We start from the raw sequence: 16544 nt of genomic DNA on the forward strand, positions 1-16544 counted from the left end.
AACCATGATTGTTCGATGCCCAGCACCATCAGTTTTTACCGTATATCATGAAAACGTCACCTGACAAATTTTCAAAATAAGTTACTCTTCCAATAGAGTATATACACACTCTCTTTTCCCGATGTTTCCTCGTTTAGCCACGAAAGTAAACATTCCTAAAGCTCGTTACTTAGCAACGCTCGCGCTCTAACTTGTCAAAACAAGATGGCGGATGAGGAGGTGACGGAGATGACGGCGGTAAACGATGTAAACAAGAAAAAGAAGAAGGAAAGACTATGGACAGATGAAGAAATAGAACAACTTATAACTAGCTACGAGGAAAGGAGATGTCTATGGGATATATACTTATTTCAATAAAGTTAGTCACCAAAAACCTAGAAAGCTGTGATCGCTGAGAATCATGGGGAAATGTTTTATATCCAACAAGTAAAGGTTTTGACACAAACTGCAGCAATTGAGGATACTCGCAGAGGAGGTTAACTTGTAACTGGTAGAAGACCTCAAGTCCATCAACAGTTATCAAGGGGTTGAAACATGTAAAATGAATCTACCCATAATCCTTGTCGGTCTCAGCTTTGTACCTTTTCAGGTGACTAACTTTATTGAAATAAGCGTAACATGAAATGAGTATAGCAGCAGAGACCAAAAAGAATTGGAGTACGAAGGTGTAGAAGCCAAACTGAAAGAGTTCAGCATGCGCTAACTGATGTTTGAGTAAACATGTTTCCCGATGTTTCCTGACAGTTTTGCCACCTTAAGAAACATTTAGGGAAACATGTTTCTGGAAACATGTTTCCTCGTTTAGCCAAGGCCTATAAGACTCATCACGTAAATCTGTCACTAAAGACGTTTGCACGCGTGATTTAAAGATTTTACATATCAGCGCGCGCAAAAGCGCTAAGAAGTTAGTTAGAAAGTTGAATGTTGATGGAATCATTAATGGTTTTATGATCTTGTCGAGAAAAACCACGCTTCAAGGAACATCTCTGTCCATTACAGCCATACCATCCAGGTCAAAATCATGTCCAGCTTGACAGGGAGTGTTGTGCTCTCTTTCTGTTTGTCCGTAGTTAACAAGTTGATTGTTCTGTTTGTGATTCTGTATCGAAGGCCCGCGCGGGAGCTCCGCTATAATTTTAAACAAAAATATAAGCTATCATAAGAAATTTGTCGAAGGAATGTTTCGATTCTGAAGCGTCTTTGTATTTTTTTTGCGCCGTTTAAAACCTGGTTTAAAATGATAAAAAACGTTATTTTGGGTTTCCTGTGGTACTGACTGGCTGAGCGAACTAAGGCCCTTGCTAAACGAGGAAGCATGGATGTTTCCAGAAACATTTTACCGCGAGCATTGTTTCCCAGTTTAGCCATGTGTAAAACATTGATGCATGCTACAAATTTTGCTTCCAAAACGCAAAAAATGTTTTTGCTGTGCGGCAGAAACATTTCATGTTTCCAAGACGCATGAAAAAACATTGTTTCCCGATGTTTCCTGACAGTTTTGCCACCTTAGGAAACATAGAGAAACATGTTTCTGGACCTAACACTAACTTACGTATCGTTAGTCTGGGCACTGTATGAACCTGTGTGATTGTCCATCAGTAGAATTGTATATTTAGCTACGGTGAGTATGGATAATATGTAGTAATTGTTGTCATCTAAGGTAAGTAAAAACATTGTTTTAAAAATACGATAGTTTTTACGTAGGCTGACACATTAAAACAGAAGGTTTTTTAGTCAAACCTTTGCACTTCCGGTTTCAAAAGGTTAGTTTTGTGTGGATATTAAACTCAATTTATTATGCTAATAAGCTTTTGTTTTATCTTCATGTTTAGAATCCTTCAAAACGTAATTGCTCTAAACTGTCTTAAATACGAGGATTGTCAAAAACGAATGTTTCAAATGAAATAACACAGCACTATATTCCAGCCTACAAGAATGCAAGTGTTCCAACAAGCATTAACTCAAGTCCATCCAAGTAGTTTTAATCCAGAAGCCTGTCAACATATACGGCAAATCAGATTAAGCAGTGATGTATCTAGCATATTGAGGACAATCAAAGAGAATGGCAGCAATGTTTTTATTATCCTTGGTGAACCCGGCACTGGTTGTTCAACCCTGGTCCAAGGGCTGTGCCAGTGTCTTTGTAACACAAAAACCATTAAAGAATCTGACATATTGTATCTATCTTTAAACCAAGGTTGTAGTAATGCATCACTATGGGATTTTATGGGTAAATTAGCAAAAGAGAGAAATGATCAAGAATCTGCCGCTAAATTTACCCAAACATCTTTGAAAATTGACATAAAGATCAAAGCATTATCTGAATTTCTTGAACAACACTGGAAAGTCATCTGTGTTGATAATGCAGATTATAGTGAAAGTTGGATACTGGATTCATTTCTTGGTGATGTTTTAAAAACATGTAAAGCAACAAGTTTTCTCGTGCTGCAGACACAAACACATGGCCTGCATATAAAATATCCTACAACTGACATTGTTTCCAGTACTATTTCAGTGAATGGGCTAACGGAATCTTCTTCTAAAGCCTTGGCTTCAACACTGTTACATCCACATGTTCTAAAGGATGAGGACATCACCAGCCTTTGTAATTTTGTAAAATACAATCCATTTGGAATTAAACTTCTTTGTGGACTTTTGAAAGGCCAAAATGAAGATGTGGTTACATCTGAAATATTACGAAATCAGCACTCAACAGAGCTTCTCAATGTTCAGGGTTGTGCTTTGGACAGATTTTTTGAGTTGGCTGGCAAAGCTTTAAAGGTATCAAGTATTGATATGTTATATAAGCTTAGTAGTCTACGCCGACCACTGCCTATGCTAGAAGAGAATTCTGAGGTTAAAGAACTAGCATTAGCAAAGCTTCTTTGCATGAAGAAAGAAGGCAATGTACAATGCATTTATCTTCATCCAACCTTGAAGAAGTACTTGTCAAGCAAAAAGAATTCACGCAGCTATAAAGAGACAGACTTTGATGTTCTTCAACATTGGCTTTCTCTTGTTTCCAACAAAGATCTTCAAAAACTGATATGTGAAGCTGAAAACAATGATTGGCCCTTTGTCCCTGAAAAGTGGTATGGTCAGAACTGTATGATATTAATTCATTAGCTAAAGGGCCCACTGGGGCCTGATATCCCACAGTTGCTACCCTCATTCATTTACCCCCAAGCATTTACATGTAAGTGGCCATAATGGTGTAAATTGGAGCTGCCAGCAGCTCCACGTCCTCCTCCACGAAAATGGCACTGTAATCTTCCATTTTTAAGTAATTGTTTTATCCATTGGCTTCAAGTCAGTTGTACAGTAGAGAGAGATCTGAAGTGGTGGGTAGGAGGGGTCCTTCAGGGGCGGGGGGGGGGGAATGCAGAAATTTTGTCAAGTCAAAACCTTCTATTCATGTAGGCAAATCCCCTATATCCACCCCTGTACTTCCTAATCCCATTTGCTCAGCTCACATTCCTTTTCCCATTAATTTTGTTTTTGTTTTTGTTTTTTTAATTTATGATTCCCATTCCCAGTACATATAGAATGACATTTTCCCAGCCACACCAACAAAAGAAATTCCAGCTCCCATTTTACCCCGTCAGAACCCGGACCCTGTAGCTGGTTACTCCATAAAATTGCTTTATGAATATGTTTCCTGCAATTTTACGTTCAGCTGCGTTGCTGCGTCGTCCGCATGAGCGTAGTGTGGCTGAGCTTCACAGTTAAATTTATAAATAGTTCATTTTAATCTTGATGTAATGTTTCATCATACTATAGTCAATTTCTCTAATAAGTTCGTGTTGATAGTTATTACATATATTTTATATTTGTAAATTTGTAAATATTAGTAGTTTTATATTGAGGGCCACAAGTTTATTAGTGTAGTACACTATTTAGTGCCACCCTCATTAAATAAAGTTGTTATTATTATTTATTATGCAGGCAGTTTGTCCAAGATGTTAGCAAAGAACAGGGTACTAATGTGAAGGAATCCATTGTTTCTATTAACACCAACATCCCCACTATAACTGAACTCCAAATTCTACAAGTAATGGCTGTTTAAAATAACTGATTTTTGATTTTACCTGGTGTCTTAAGTTTGCTGCTAATACAATTGATACAATATTCATACTGTCTTTTTATTTTTCAGGAATGTTTGTATCACTCTTATATACAGGACAATTTCCAGAAATTGGCAGCTGTTTTATTTGTTCTCGATCGGTTTCTTTTCTGGCAAGGAGATACCAAAACATCAATGGATATAGTCACTCACATTCAAAAGAAAAGTCCTCAGACTGCAATTGCCCCACAACTATTGGTCAGAAAAGCCCGAGTTCTGAAAAATGAAGGGAATCTTAGAGGTGATTTTAAGGACCATTATAAGAATGGGAGGAGGGGAGGGGGGTTGTGTGGCTGGTAGAAATTTTTCAACTTCCATTACAAATTAGCATACCCCCTACATGTATTCCTCATTTTTTTCCATGCCACCCCTTTCCCCACCAAAAGATGTCATTTTTTCAGGGTTCATGCAACTCCTTAAACTCCTTGAAAACTCCTTGAATTTAATTCACGTTTTCAAGGGCACTTGAAAAGCTCTTGAATTTTATGATTTTAGCGAAACTCCTTGAAAACTCCTTGAATTTTTGCTTTGATCATTACTTGCATAGTTCTGAAATAGATCTAGTCAGAAAGATCGGAAAATCTGAAAGTTTGCCATGCGCAACTACCGTGTAAAACCTTGGCATAGTTTATAGCTGAACATACTCCTTGCAAATTCATTTTTGGGTCCTTGTATACTCCTTGAATAGTCCTTGAATTTCAAGTGGTTACCTCAGCACAAACCCTGTTTTTTCAGTGCCTCCCCCCACAAAAAATATTATAAGCCTTAGGGACTAGTCCCTTGTGCAGCGATTAACTTTTTATTTTTAACGAAATTTGATTTGACTTGACTAGGCTTATATTGTAGCGCGAAGATATAAAGTTTATCTTCGATTGAAACGATTGAAATATTTTTTAACACGAGAAGATAAGCTTCATATCTTCAAGCTGCCGTGTAATTTTCTTTTTATCATATAGACACACACATGGAAATGCGCGCCGATTTCTTTATGAACGAGTGCGGAAAAAAACAACAGAAATGACGTCATCGATATCCGCTTCGCTAGTGAAGATATGGAAAATATGTCACTCGCATCCCGGATGTAGTTTTGTATGAAATTTACGAGTAGCGTATTTCCCAGTAAAATACGCGTGCCTATATAATAAATTATTTTATGTTCATTTCATTTCATTTTCATTTTCATTTTTGTTCTATTTTTATCTTTATTTTTATTCTATCTTTATTTTTATTTTTATTTTATCTTTATTTTTATTTCATTTTCACATTTCTATTTCTATTTTTATTTTCATTTTCATTTTCATTTTTTCATATTCATTTTATTTATTTATTTATTTATTTATTCTTAAATTTTGAATGTAAAAGCATGTTCAGCACTGTCAGATGAATGCTAGTTTGAAGCCGTTTTATTCGCGTAACCCCCCCTCTCCCTCCTTCCCAAATCCCAACAGCCGGCCCCGATGCTCAGAAAACTGTCCCTTAGTGGTCTTTATACTTCTATTCCTGTTTTTTTCTCCCCCCCCCCCCCCCCCCTTGTTTTTGTCATATGTAGGCTTTCATTGTCATAGGTTCATACTCTGTTGCACTATTGAGTTAGTTCAGTGGCGGATCCAGGGGGACGAGGGGGTCCACGGAAACCCCTTTGAAGGTTTGATCTTTTAGGTAATAGAAATATGTCTTATATAAATTTTGCTTTAAAGTATCCACAAAGATAATGTTGAACACGAAATGATAGATATTTGCTGTTATAATGTTTAGTTTACCTTTAAGATACTAGATAGTAAATTAGGTGATTAGAGCCAATTTTTTTGTCAAACATCGACTAAACAAAAGAGAATTATACACAGTTTAAGAAACGGAACCCCTCTTTGAAAAATCCTGGATCCGCCACTGATATCTAAGTAGCCTGCACTTTATTTTTAGGTCTATTTTCTTCTATTATTATTGTAAATTATCTTTATTTAATGTAAAAATACTAAATTGTTGTTGTTGTCCTTACGGGAATTCCAATCCTTTATAAACTACTAGACTTCTGTTATTGCGCAACTGTCGTGAAAGTTTTGAATTTTGATTTTAGTTGCAGAAGAAATACTCGACGAAATACTCGACGAAGTAACCAGAGAAAGTCATGGGGTTGGTCGATGGAGGTACAAAACGCGAGATCAATTCCAACTAACCAAAGCCGCGTGTATTCAGTTGAAGGGAGAAATACAGTATAGCCTTGGAAACTGGCTCAAGTCTGCAGAGCTTCTTCTTCAATCCATTGAATTATTTGCAACTCTTTCAAGGCCAGATAAAAAGGTGAAGCGACACATTTTGTCGCCATGTAATTGGATCCTGGAATTTCCCTCTTTTTTCCAGTAGAATTTCTTCGCCTCCCTCCCCCCCGCCCAATTTCTTAAGAGGACGTATGCGAAAAATTGTATGCGAAAGATTGCTTTTTTTTACAGCAATGCATGGTGTCAATTATTAGCATTCAATTCACCGTGAGACAATTTCTTAAGAGACGAAGTAATAAATTGGATGCGAAAGATTATTTTACGGCAATGCATGGTGTCCATTAGCATTCAATTCACCATGAGACAATTTCTTAAGAGACGAAGTAATAAATTAGATGCGAAAGAGTTCATTACAGGAAACTCTTTTTTTATCCGACATTTTTGTCTTGCTTTTCCCCCTGGACGCCCCATAATGTCTTGTGGTTCAAGACGGCCTGCCGTTTCACAAAAAAATGTCGGTCAATATATAGTTTTGGTATTCCTTTCACGTCCATCTTGTTAATTCATCTCTTTTTAGGTGCTAAAACAACTTTTCTTGTTGCGAATTAAATGTCAATCGACGCCAATACTGTAAAAAAAAGCTTTGCATATTTATAAAGTAGTTCATTGGACGTTTCTTTAAGACTGACTGTATGTGCAACAAGAACAACTCATTCTGACTGACCAGAGCTTTTGTTATGCAGGGACTCTCCCTTGGGTATGGATTGTTATGTCCATGCCTGCGTAACATGACTGTGCAAGATTATTCTTCCTTGGCGAATTCCTTTGGTCTTGTCAAATGCCATCCCTTACTTGCTGCGTACATCAGTGCCCAAGAAGCTGCCAGGTCGTCTACATACACCCCGATGTTCTTTGTCAGGCATATTGTAATTATCTTCAGTATTTATTATTCTTATTTTTATTATAAATACACTGCACTAAACTAGACTAGACTAGACTCGACTATCACGCCACGCCACCCCACGCCACGGCGCACCGCATCCCATCCTATCATATCATATTTATAATTTGTACACTTTTTTTAATTTTCTTTAAACATATAAATTCTTTAAGTTTACTCCAAGAGTAAATGTATAATTAATATTTCGTAAACCTTTTTGTACACTTTTGTACACTTATAGTAAAGCTCTCTAAGTATAGCTTTAGCTGTAAGAATGCGCGCGCATCTTAGGACCAGGCGCGACACAGTTGACAGCTAGTTAACGTTAAAGACAATACTATATCGTTTTTATTCAGTGTCATGCGGGGGAAGTAATGATGCAGTTCATCAAACTTTCAACCCTGGAGGACGAAAGACGGCAGCTGTTGAAAGTTGCCACTGAAGATATAAGAGACAGTATCCAATCCCATCAAACCTACGAGGCACTCACAAGCAGGGAACAGTTCTACATTTTTGTTTTAGCATCATACAAACTAAGTTTGGCCTTGCTAGATTTACAGACAACAGCTGAACAAGAAACAGGCCATAGACTGAATGCCATCTCCGTGGAGCTGTTTGAGCATTACTGTTCCTCTAGTGGTCATGTGATCATTGATGACCATGTTATTGGATTAATAGACAAGTGCCTGACTTTGCTTGGTTTAGAGAAATTTCATAAAGAAAATCTTCCCAATGCAGGCGAAATGCTTCTAAAGTACTATACCAGGCGTTCAGCTGAACGTCTGAAAGAAAACACGCGCCTCACCGTTATGGGATTATTTACAAAGGGACACGTTCCTCTTTCGCCAGCATCACCGACGAATTATGATTATCCAGAAAGTAGTGTAGGAATTCGACATCGTTTACTAGGTACGAATGTTGACGACACCGCACAACACAGAACAGACAAGACAGTGGATCGTTATGCTGCAACATTAGAAGGAGATGTAGAGGAAGCCATTTCAGGGGTTAAGCAGGACAAACCAAGCTATGGTAAGACTGTCGACCGATATTCAGCTACAGTAGAGGACGACGAAGAAAAAGCGCATCCAGACAAGGCAAGATCAGGCGATGGCAAAACTGTTGATCGACATGCAGCTAAGGTAGAGGACGATGTAGAGGCAGAGCAACAAGACAAGGACAAGCAATGCGATGGTAAGACTGTTGACCGATATTCAGCTACAGTAGAGGACGACGAAGAAAAAACGCATCCAGACAAGGCAAGATTAGGAGAATGCAAGACTGTTGAACGAAATGCAGCTAAGGTAGAGAACGATGTAGAGGCAGAGCAACAAGACAAGGACAAGCAATGCGATGGTAAGACTGTTGACCGATATTCAGCTACAGTAGAGGACGACGAAGAAGAAACGCATCCAGACAAGGCAAGATCAGGCGATGGCAAAACTGTTGATCGACATGCAGCTAAGGTAGAGGACGATGTAGAGGCGGAGCATCAAGACAAAGGCAAGCAATGCGATGGCAAGACTGTTGACCAATATTCAGCTACAGTAGAGGACTATGTAGAGGAAGGGCATTCAGAAAGAGGCAGGCCAAGCGGTTGCGAGACTACGGACCAACGTTCAGCTACAATAGATGGAGATGAGGTGGAAGCCATTTCAGATAGAGCCAACACAGTCGACGAGTACGCATTTCTTATAAGTCGTACTGTGGAGGGCGATTCAGCTGTAATCGTTCAAAGCTTGATAGAAGAAGCAGTGTCTTTACCATCACAGACTTTTGAATTACCAAGAACCGTACATAGTAGTACTCATTACCACGGTACCAAAAGGGATGAAGAAGTGTTAAAAACACCTCGAGGTAATGCAATAGATGGAAATATTTCACTAGAGCTATAAAACACGAAGCCTTATCCTCCTCTGTTTGCTACTCTTATCGGGATTCAACCCCATCCCCCACCCCCTTTGTGGTATAGCCTGGCCTGGGGGTATGGAAGAGGGAAGACTGAGACGAGAGGAGCGCCTTCATATTTTTTTCTTCCCCCCACCCTCTCTCCTAGGAACCCTAGAAAAGTTCCATTCTTTGGAGACTCAAAAGTATTGTTTTTATTTATTTCATGTCATGCAATCTCGGGATATTACATTTGTCTTGTAGCCACCCAAGCAGTCCCATAACACGAGAAGCCATTTGCATTACTGCGTCATCTACTACCAGAATCCCTTGCAGACTTTCTTTCGTTCACTTCACTAGCACCAATCGTCTTATATTCTCATGAAGGAATATAAATTTTAATAAGAAAGAAAATTCACGAAGCATTTTGGTAATGCTAGTAAAATGACGCCATCATGCAAACGGCCTATTTAAGACCCCGTCCACACGTACCCGAAAATTTTTGTATCCGCAAACTATTTTTTGCGGATACGAAAATGTTTGCGTCCACACGCAGCGTATTCGAATCGTTTTCACCGTCCACACGTATCCGTTTTCGTAAAATTTCCGGATACGGATACAAAAATTTACGTACACGTGTGGACGCAACCCGTTTGCGGATACAAAAGTTTCCGGATACGTGTGGACGGGGCCTAACTAAATCCATCGTCATCATTATCATGGCCACATATAATATATGGCATTTATTTCACGCACAGGCATTTGTCTGTTGAACATACACATGTTTTCAACTTCATCAAATAAGGCGCAAAGTTTTGGTTGACATGCAGTTAAGAGTTTTTTTGCATAAAAGATTAAAAACATAAAATAAAATCAAGGTTGGTACTTAAAAGATCCTCTTTATCTTCACGTGGGTAGCACTTTTTAATAGGCATTGGCTAACAAACTGATGGCTTGATTCCATGATGGAATAGAGGTTATGCACCATCACGTGCCGGCAGCCATAATACCGCGTGGGCTGCCTGTGGTTAGATGGCGGGACAATAAAATTCCTTTACTCTTGGGAATTGAGTTCTTTCTCGTGTAAAACAATTGTATTGTTCCTGCCATCTAACTTGGCTGCCGTCACGTGGTGGTGCAAAACCTCTATTGAAATTTACAAGTTGATTTTTGCGAAGGGATATTGAAAAATAGTCGTTATTTAGTGTGATCAACCAGAATATTCATTACAGAGAGACAAATACACAAGAGACCATTTGCGATGATCAGTTTATTCTTTGTGTAATGAATGTTCTGGTTGAGTGATAGTGACTATTAGTCACTAAATAGCTATTATTTGTCAATATCAACTTTGATTTTTTTCATGGTTTTAATGCATAATTAATCCATACCATAGTAGTTTATACTTATGGGCTTTGCACTGTAAAACTATTTTTAAAAATTAATTATCAGATGCCATTTTATGGAAATATGACTATCCAAGCAGCCAGTGGAGAGGCCAGCCAACAATGGTATACATTGATGATCGCTTGCAACTTGATAAAGGAAAGGAAGGCGCCCAAAGAGATGTTTTCAAGGCTGTGTTCATCAATCAAGACGAGCCTTTAGGAAGGTAGTTTTGGTTTTTATTTTTTGAGTAAGAAAATATTCAACGATACCTAAAAGTTGTTATTGGTTCGTTTGCCCGGCTTTCTCTGGTGGTACCTTGACAGATATGGTATTAGTGGCATGGGTGGCGTAGTGGTTTACCCCTCGCCCCTCACCGCTGTGGCCCGGGTTCGAGCCCCAGCTCGGACGGGATTATATGTGAGTTGAAAAATCAACATGTGAGTTGAGAGTTGTATGCATAGAATATTGAATGTAGTGGTAGATCCCAGCATCATCATGTGAGTGAAGAGTTGTATGCATAGATTGATCCAACTGTGGCGGTTAATAAATAAATTATTTATTTACAGATATGTGGCGAAGCAGTACAGAAAGAAAGTCAACCTTCATCAGTACGAAAATGATGTGTTGAGTCAAATGACTGCTAGACATTATGTAGCTTTGTTCAACCAAAGCCTCATCCAAGCAGCGAAAGGTAAACCGGCGTTGAATGTAAGGCCCCGTCCACACGTATCCGGAAATTTTTGTATCCGCAAATTATTTTTTGCGGATACAAAAATTTTCGCGTCCACACGCAGCGTATTCGAATCGTTTTCACAGTTTAAGAATCGATTCCACTGCGCATGCGATTTTATCCCGAATTTCTACATTCTTTTGTCTAAACCTTCTTTGTTCTTAATTAAACAAAAGAAGGTGAGAAATTCGGGATAAAATCGCATGCGCAGTGAAATCGATTATTAAACTATGAAAAGGCTTATTCGAATCGTTTTCACCGTCCACACGTATCCGTTTTCGAATCGATCAGGAAATTTCCGGATACGTGTGGACAGCGAAAACGATTCGAAAACGATTCGAATACGCTGCGTGTGGACGCGAACATTTTCGTATCCGCAAAAAATAATTTACGGATACAAAAATTTCCGGATACGTGAAGACGGGGCCTTATAGTTCATGTATGGTCTGGAATGAAATTCACCACTTTCCATACATCGGTTCACTGGTCATACACAAAGCATTCAATCGAGGCTGCAAGGTAAAAAATTGAATAATGCTTTGAAGCTACCTTCTGAGACTTGAGTGCTTTGTGTGTGGCCAGTGAACCGATGTATGGAAAGTAAGTAGTGAATATTTATTTTTGTTTTCCTGAGAGTCTTGGCAAAACTTACTATTTCCCGAGGGACCTAAGTGCTTTGTCATATAGGCAATAGCAATGGAGAAACTATGAGGAGTCCATTAAAAAAAAAACTTTATTCTAGCAAGTTATGACCTTAAATGCATGAAAGGCTGCATGATAAATTTACAAATAACTGCCCATTACGGTTACATTCCGCGTCTTGTTTTTCGCTACAAAATGCAAAGAGAGTAGTAACAGCATTTTAGTAGCTTTGTTCGAATTCTTCCGCGAAACCTTTTTCAGCCAATGACAGTCTGTATTACTTCTGTAGAAGGACAGGAAAATATCTTTTTTTTCATTCTGGCTCCAATCTAACTATAATAAGAAGTCCTACTCTTCCTTCCCTGATTCATTTTCAGTTTGAAAAGCATACAAACAGGCGTTAAACAAATAAAACATATTACATCGCTGTAGTCGCATTCAGTCGGTGTCAGCTTCTTTACATTTACTGTTTGTTGGCCCAAATGCCTCGACTTGAAAAAATTGTTTAAAAGCAATGGAGTGTAACCCTTATATCTGTTGCTATTTGAACAATTTGATTTAGATGAGCAGGTACTTCAAGTGTGAATGAGAGAAGATTTCATGTGACTGTAAAAAGTCTGGTGCCGTATGTGTGATGTATGTTTTCTATAGTTCTGATTGGCTGATTTTTTTCTCGCGCAATGTGATTGGTCCAGCAGTGCCGTGACCAACCGTGTTCGCGCCGTGTTTGTGCCGTGTTTGGCATTTCATTGGATAGAGATTGCGTGCGCATCCTTCACTGCGATGTTTTCTAGGATTTTGATTGGCCGATGTTTCGTGACGACCGCGTTTGTGCCGTGAGCTTTTCACAGTTTTACAAAAACTGATCATTTTGGATTCCTTCTTCCTTTTCAAGATGCTACTGTAGGAGAGATCCAGTTCCTTCCAGTAGTTCTCCTCCAGTTGTTTGACTCATCTGGCGGTGTGACCCAAGTCTTCAATGCAGAACCCTACATGTCAGGGGAGTTTACTAAATTAACAAACAATGTTGACTGGAAAAATGAACAAAGAAGAACAGATCTGGTTCTGGCCTACAGCCATTTTACTTACCAAGCTTCCAATGGCAAGCTGATTATTGTAGACATACAGGGATGGGCTCCACATGATGAGAAGGGCTGTACCTTTTTAACTGATCCACAAATCCATTCTACAGTTTATAAATGTTTTGGGACAGGAAACCTCGGGAAAAGGGGTTATCAAAATTTCTGGAAGATGCATTCAAAATGCAACAAAATATGTCAAATGCTTGGGCTCAATAGACCCTCTATTATGTAAGAATAATTTCAAATTATGAGAGCCATTTATGAGACAGGTGTATATATCACATTTTTCTCTGCAATATATAGTATAGAGAATACACGTGTGTAAGGACACGAGTTGCTTCAAGTTTATTCAACAATATGCCATTGTGTACAGAGTAGTGTGTACAATATTTTAAGCATTACACATCTCACTAGATTAGAGTCTAGAAGAGGCTCTTGAAACAGTTACGACTCTTTAGTAATACGCATATTTCATGTTGTGTAATGTGACTATGAAATTAAATTGGTGGAGGTGGTTGCCCAATTATTCCGAGCCAGTTCCTCAAGTTTAATTCATTCGAACTTTGGGCCCCGTACGTCCTCAAACCCTTAATGCTCCTTATTCTTATAACGAGTGTTTAAGTTCAGCTTCACAGTAGAGAACAGCTTGAGAGAAGTCACAATTACATCTATTTTCAAAATTACGCGACCGGCGCTGCTCACGACAAGTATCGTCGGTTATCTGTGTTTTGGCTGCCGTCAATCAAATATGAAAACGGCTTGCTCTTGCGAAATCCTAGCTTTGTAAATTCTGAAACGAAGCAAACTTGTCTTTCTTTCTGTAATATTCAAACGGTTGAAATTTTAAGATCATTTTGGGCTTTTTTGAGTGACAACAAATCGTCCGAAGTTTGATTGACAGCAGCCAAAACACAAGAAATACCTTTCAAGTGCCAACCACACAGGTCGCGTAATTTTGAAAATATGTGTAACCGAGAGAATTCTTTTTTGAAAAAAAAAGGATAATCTTAACTCCGTTGTAGTTTGTCATATTTATGTACGTTGTTAACGTATACATTTAGGCCCCGTCCACACGTATCCGGAAATTTTTTTTTACGGATAAGGGTTGCGTCCACACGTATCCGGAAATTTTTGTATCCGCAAATTTTTTTTTACGGATACGGGTTGCGTCCACACGTGTCCGGAAATTTTTGTGCCCGTATCCGCAAATTTTACGAAAACGAATACGTGTGGACGGTGAAAACGATTCGAATACGCTGCGTGTGGACGCAAACATTTTCGTATCCGCAAAAAATAATTTGCGGATACAAAAATTTCCGGATACGTGTGGACGGAGCCTTAGCAAACACACATATGATGTGCTAGATATTAACAAAGTCCCTAGTGTAATTATATAAAATACAGAATACTCTTGTTCGGATTAATATTTCCCAGCGAACGACGACCGCTGTAGCAGGCGCATTTTCACATGGCTAGCCTCAATGGGCCTTTTTCGCGCGGCAGCAATGTTGGTTGGAACAATAGATTCTACCACGCGTAGCCTCGCATACAAGAGTTTGAGAATGAGTTTATGCGGGTGAAACAAAGGTTTTTATTCACATGAGGATGAACATGGCTGCCGTGTGATAAAGGTCCATACTTCCATAATTCAGAGTTGATTACGATTCTTCATTACCGTGGTACTTCATGTACGTACAAACAAGTGGATCACTTCATACATTGATGTGCTAGAAATAAGATAATATACCTTTTACGGCGTTTTCTACCCTACGGCGATAATAACATTTTGGTAGAATGTTAGTCCGTTTACACAGAGAAGAATTTTCGACAGTGCTGAATTCGTTTCCATATAAATATAATACATTCCAAGCTTGGTAAACGACATGCAATACGCAACATGCAACATGCAATATGCAACATGCAATATGCAACATGCAATATGCAACATGCAACACGCAACATGCAGCACGCAATATGCAACATGCAACATACAATATGCAACATGCAACATGCAGCTTGATAAAAAGCTACACATAGGTTGATAGAATAATGAAATGCAGAACAGGTGCCATGCCAAAATTTATCTCGACAACCAGAGCAAGGGGGTTGTTGACCCTCAACTAGCATTATTCGTATAAAGGAAGACGTACCTTTGTAAAATGAATATCGATACTACAACTACCGTCAAAGAGACCACCAAGAGTACCAAAACAACAACAAAAGCAGTCTGGAAATTACCAGGTGAGCGAGCCGAAGCTCTATTCTTCGGTGATTCCACCGGATGAGATTGCATTACGTTGATAATATGTTGTTAGATGTCTCATTATCATGTGGTATAATTTCATAGTCGCTTTGGATCAACGACATAGGTTTTGCCGTTGATCTTTTTAACTATTGCAAACTCGACATACAGCAATCCTGGCGGAGAACGAGTGGATGGGTCTTCGACAATAATGACGTCATCAGGAGTAAAATGTAAATTCATATATGTATCACTACCTCTCCTCGATCTAGAAAAGGGCAAAAAAGAAATACAATGATCTAAAAAATCAAACAGTAAAAATTGAAATTTTATGTAGGAATAACAACAGCGAATAATGATTATGGTATATACTAGGTACATATACCAGTCATATATCATTTACCGGGTGGCGTTTTCGATGCAAAATTGCGTTCACGATCAAAACTTTTATTACACATACCTTCGATGTTTTATAGTAGCACAACGTACAATCTTTCGTCTTGACATTCATATGCATTGTTGAAATAAGGGAATGTACTATTTTCGTCCGCCATCTCTTGACAAGTCGCCATATTGATACGGGTTACTAGAAAATCAACCAATAAACGATGTAGGGGCGTTCGAGAGGCAATCAAAATCAAGAATGAAAATCGTATGTACTAGACAATTGCAGCCTTAATATTGTCTTGCTTTAATACCTCCAAACTGAGTGTGGATCGGTGCATGGATTCGCATTAGTTTCATATCCCCAACAGCTGCCAAGGCGAGGGAAGCTTTCTAAAGTCCGGAAGATAATGGACAAAAGTAGCCAAATTGTTCAAATTAGTGATACAAGCACCAAATATTCAGAATAAACACATTTTACCATGTAGATTGATAAACCATTGAGATACGGTCTGGATCCTAATCGGAAGGGTATGATTAACAGATTTAAGGGGATTTTATGAGGCGATCAGCGGTATGAAATGCAGGCTCAATAAGGACCGTAATTATGACTTAAACTTTATCGAATTAGTTCCAAATTGTCTGATTATTCTCGCAAAAGTCATATTTACATTAAAATGAGTGATAAACAGTTTTTTAATTCAAAAATAAGCAAATTAAAATCTTTTGAAGAAACGCAGGGGTTCCTGTGGTGCTCTACAGGAACGCCTGATTGATATCAACTTACTAGCAGGTGCTGCATTTCACTGCAGAAAAATGTTAGTATACACACTCTCTTGACTGCACTTCACTGCAAAAAATGTTAGTATACACACTCTAGCTATTGACTGCACTTCACTGCAAAAAAAT

General features: G+C 38.6%; 1 protein-coding gene across 1 annotated transcript; it reads left to right on the plus strand.

The window, feature by feature from the left end:
• Positions 1-1285: 1285 nt before the first annotated feature.
• On the plus strand, positions 1286-13541 carry LOC116302122 (alpha-protein kinase 1). The gene is made up of 10 exons (XM_031711339.2): positions 1286-1621; positions 1833-3092; positions 3946-4051; positions 4154-4364; positions 6198-6421; positions 7083-7265; positions 7636-9136; positions 10619-10778; positions 11122-11246; positions 12823-13541. Exons 2-10 carry the CDS (start codon positions 1936-1938, stop codon positions 13239-13241), a joined length of 4086 nt encoding a protein of 1361 aa, XP_031567199.2. The 5' UTR covers positions 1286-1621; positions 1833-1935; the 3' UTR covers positions 13242-13541.
• The last annotated feature ends 3003 nt before the right edge of the window (positions 13542-16544 follow it).

This window comes from Actinia tenebrosa, unplaced genomic scaffold (genome assembly GCF_029948245.1).
Source record: "Actinia tenebrosa isolate PJP-AT-01 unplaced genomic scaffold, QUT_ActTen_1.0 PGA_scaffold2__45_contigs__length_23673736, whole genome shotgun sequence".
Lineage (NCBI taxonomy): Eukaryota > Metazoa > Cnidaria > Anthozoa > Actiniaria > Actiniidae > Actinia > Actinia tenebrosa.